At 39.1% G+C, this 3733-nt stretch overlaps 1 protein-coding gene across 1 annotated transcript in view; it reads left to right on the plus strand.

The window, feature by feature from the left end:
- Positions 1 to 1774: 1774 nt before the first annotated feature.
- CENPU (centromere protein U) overlaps positions 1775 to 3733 on the plus strand; it is a gene marked incomplete at its 5' end in the record, with an annotated part of 9854 nt that continues 7895 nt past the window's right edge. Inside the window, 2 exons of the mRNA XM_009079339.1 lie at positions 1775 to 1895; positions 3061 to 3166. Coding sequence (XP_009077587.1) covers positions 1775 to 1895; positions 3061 to 3166 — 227 coding nt within the window. The remainder of the gene's footprint in view (positions 1896 to 3060; positions 3167 to 3733) is intronic.

Here is a 3733-nt window from a genome sequence, read left to right on the forward strand (position 1 = left end):
ACCCGATCCTTCAGGCTGTGCGCCGAGTTTCGCTGCTTCTGCAGTTGGAGTAACAAGGATTTCCCGTTCTCTCCCAGGGACCAGCACGGAGAAAGCAGATTTGTATCGGGGCCGAGTTTTCACTGACTTTATTCTCAGCTGTGTATTCAGCAGCCTGTACTGAATAGCAAAATGTCCTCGAAGAAGAAAATAAAGGTGAATCGTACCGACTGTAAATTAAAGACAAGTTTTACTACTCCGAGCAGACTCCAAACAGGCAGTGTTTGGTTCGTGTAGCAGGTGTCCCAAGGAGGGCCATGAAGAAGGTGAAGGGCCTGAAGGGAGGCTGTGTGAGGAATGGCTGAGGGCACTTGGGCTGTTCAGCCTCGAGGACACTGAGGGGAGACCTCGTTGCTGTGTAGAACTTCCTTGTGAAGGGACAGACACTGATCTTTTCTCTCGGGGGACCAGCGACAGGACCTGAGGGAATGGCCTGAAGCTGTGTCAGGGGAGGTTTAGGGTGGATATTGGGAAAAATTTTTTACCCAGTCAGTGGTCAAGCACTGGAACAGGCTCCCCAGGGAAGAGGTCACAGCACCAAGCCTGCCAGAATTCAAGAAAATTTGGACAATATTCAGAGCATGTACTGTGATTTTTGTGGATATCCTGTTTTGGGTCAGGAGTTTGATGACCTTTGTGGATCCTTTTACCTTCCAACTCAGGATATACTATGATACTATGAGCCTATGATTCTATGTGTTCTTAGGCAGATGATGTGATTCTTGGGCCTGTCCTGTGCAGGGCCAGGGGTTTGGACTCCGATGATCCTTTTGGGTCCCTTCTGGGTCTCTGTGCTGTGTTACCATGCAGTCAGGGCTTTGTCCCTGGAGGTGGATGCACAGGGGTCAGTGCAGGGCTCACTTTGTGTGGGCACCAGGAACAGCTGTGCAGTCCCTGCTGGGGCAGCTTGGGGTGTGTGCCTGGGCTTTCCTTTCTCTCCTGTTAGGAGTAGTACAAACTGGGCCATTGACTTTCAAACAGGAGAAGGTTTAACAACAGTCTTGTAAAAGAAAGCATAACAGCTTGTAGAGGAAATAGTTGATGTTTCTATGTTTGGTACCGTAATAGAGCTCAAGAGGCACTGCTCAGCACTGGTAAAACTAAAAGCTCAGTAAGTCAGTGTTTTCTGGTTGTAATTCCATTTCCATGCACGCACACAAATCAGTGAGGAAATTCACTGCCACATGCTGTGAATGACACACTACTGTTTCGTAAACTAGTGTCATTCTCTGCCCTGCTGCTTTACAGAGGTGTTTGTGTAATCCTTGATTTGCAAATTCCACTTTTTACAGGAACTTACACTATTGCTTTTCAAATTTTTAAAATAAAAATAATTACATTGGACAAGGATGAAAATTTATGTAATATAGAGATGAAAGAAGAAATATTTTAAAGCTTGAAAAGACAAAGCCCACAGATGATAGAAACCAAATATTAGACTGTTATATGATTTCTAAGTTTGTACACTTATTTTTATGAAATAAGACAGTGCTTGCACTAGAGAACAGTATCAAATAGCAGAATATATGCTTTTTATACCATCCCTTCTCAGGAGAAAACCCCATAGCCTGAGGGGAAAGCAAGGCTTCAAATACTTTATACCATAGCTCAGTTGTCAGTATGGTCCTGGTTAAATGATTTCTAGTCAAACATTCTTGACCAAACATAGTCATATTTATTCTGTGTTCTACTCAAAAAGCTGGATGAGCTAGCTGTTAATTTCATGCCCCTCTAGGAACACAAAGCCACCTTCAGGATTCCTCACTGGAAATCACTTCCACTTGAGGGACCAGATGTCTCAAGGATATTGAAGGTAGCGGACACAAATCAAGTTGAGGAGCATGATGATTCCATTGGTTAGTATTCATTTGAATGTTATTTCATGTATGATTTTCATAAACCACATGGGCAAAACACTTCAATGCTGACCTAGGAAAAGGTATTGTTTCTTTGCCAGAGAAAGTAATGGTCAGGAGAGACAGAGGGTTTTTCATGTCGTTTTCTACAATTTAGGGAGTAACAAGGATAATGCTGTAATGTGTGCAAGTGAAAGTCAATGCTGGCTATTCAAGTTTTGTATTCTGAATGGTAGAATTTCACACATTACAATGTTACAGTTGTGTACGAATTTACATCTAAAAACCAAAGTCCGATATCTTAGGTTATTCTCTATTAAATTGCACAGATTATGAAGTGAAATTTTTGCTATTGTAAGAGTATTCATGACAACAAACTTGGACATTTGCAGGGATGTTGTTCTGCCACTCTCAAATGTCACTTAAAAAAATAACATAAACCCATACAATTTTTGGTGAAGGATTGAAACCACTTCCATGCTTTGTGTTGAGCTTGTGTAATGAGGTCTTGGTATACTGGAAGAGAATCAATTTAGACGGAGTAAGTGCTCCTGTGTGAAGTCCTCTGATAAATAGATACATATATATATATATAAATATTTGAAGAACTGTGTAATTAGAAGTTGTAGAGAAAATGCTAAGAGCTATCTCTCAACTGTAATAGTTATTACTCTAAGAATTTTACAGAAATATACATGTGACTACTAGGAACAGATTGAAAGATAGATAGCTGTAAAGAACAATAGAGCAAAAGGGTTGTTATAGGGGCAAGGCTGCAAAATGAAAAGCTCTTCTTCCCTCACCTTTACAGAGTGCATTTAAACTACAGAAAGGATGCCCACTGACCCTTATGTCAGCTATCACAAGAGACACTTTAAACAAACTATACAAAATATTTTGCTTGCTATATGTCCTATGTACGTGCTAAACTTTCCTGCACCTTGGTTTCAGCTCGTAAACAAATAGCAGGTGAATGGGTATAGAAACTATGAAACTTCCCACTATATATTTTTTCCTAATCCTCAAATAATACTTCGAACAAGACCTTCCTTTTTATTAGTTAGCAAAGCACAAATATTCTAACTAAATGCTTAATGGCAGGCAGTGCTCTTTGCCTTAGCAGATGGGAACAGTTTTCATACAGTTTATTTTCTGTTCTTTATAGATCACCCTTTGCACAGTACTGCTTTGGACGATTATGGAGAGGAACATTCACAAGACAAGTCACTTGGTTGTGATTCAGCACCACAAAGGCAAAATACAGCCAAGAGGTCTGGTGACAAAATATAAAATTGCCAGCATTTAATTTAATCTTTAGATTTTTAGATTAAATGGGGAAAATGTTCTGTTTGTCAGGTTTCCCTAGCTGCTTACTAAACAGGTGCTTTAACTTAAAATGTCCCAGGTGAGAAACTAAAAGAGTAAGTAAGGTTGAAAAATGTAGAAAAGAAATGTGAGAATAAATTTAAGTCTGCCTTCTGTAAGCAGTGCAGTGATTTAAGTGCTTACTGCATTGGGTTTATATGAAAGGATTTTAAAATACCTCAGTGAGGTTATTAGTTCTCTACATGCTGTTGTCTGAAGTTAAAAGGTAAAAAAATGAAAAATGGGTAGAAGCCAGTTAAATTTTATGTAACAAAGAAAATTATTTTTAAAATATTTTAATTCAAATTTTAGTATATTTCTCGTTTGTTAAATCTAATTTGGTTTAAATCTGAAATAGTTCTTATTTGAATTAAATAGTGAGACCGTAATAGTAGTCATATGAGAGTATGTTTTGAGAATACTGTTACTTTGGTTTTCAACCCTGGCCCTCCCCAGCAAAACCTTCTCCATTC

The sequence above is a fragment of the Acanthisitta chloris genome, unplaced genomic scaffold (genome assembly GCF_000695815.1).
Source record: "Acanthisitta chloris isolate BGI_N310 unplaced genomic scaffold, ASM69581v1 scaffold16087, whole genome shotgun sequence".
Classification (NCBI taxonomy): domain Eukaryota; kingdom Metazoa; phylum Chordata; class Aves; order Passeriformes; family Acanthisittidae; genus Acanthisitta; species Acanthisitta chloris.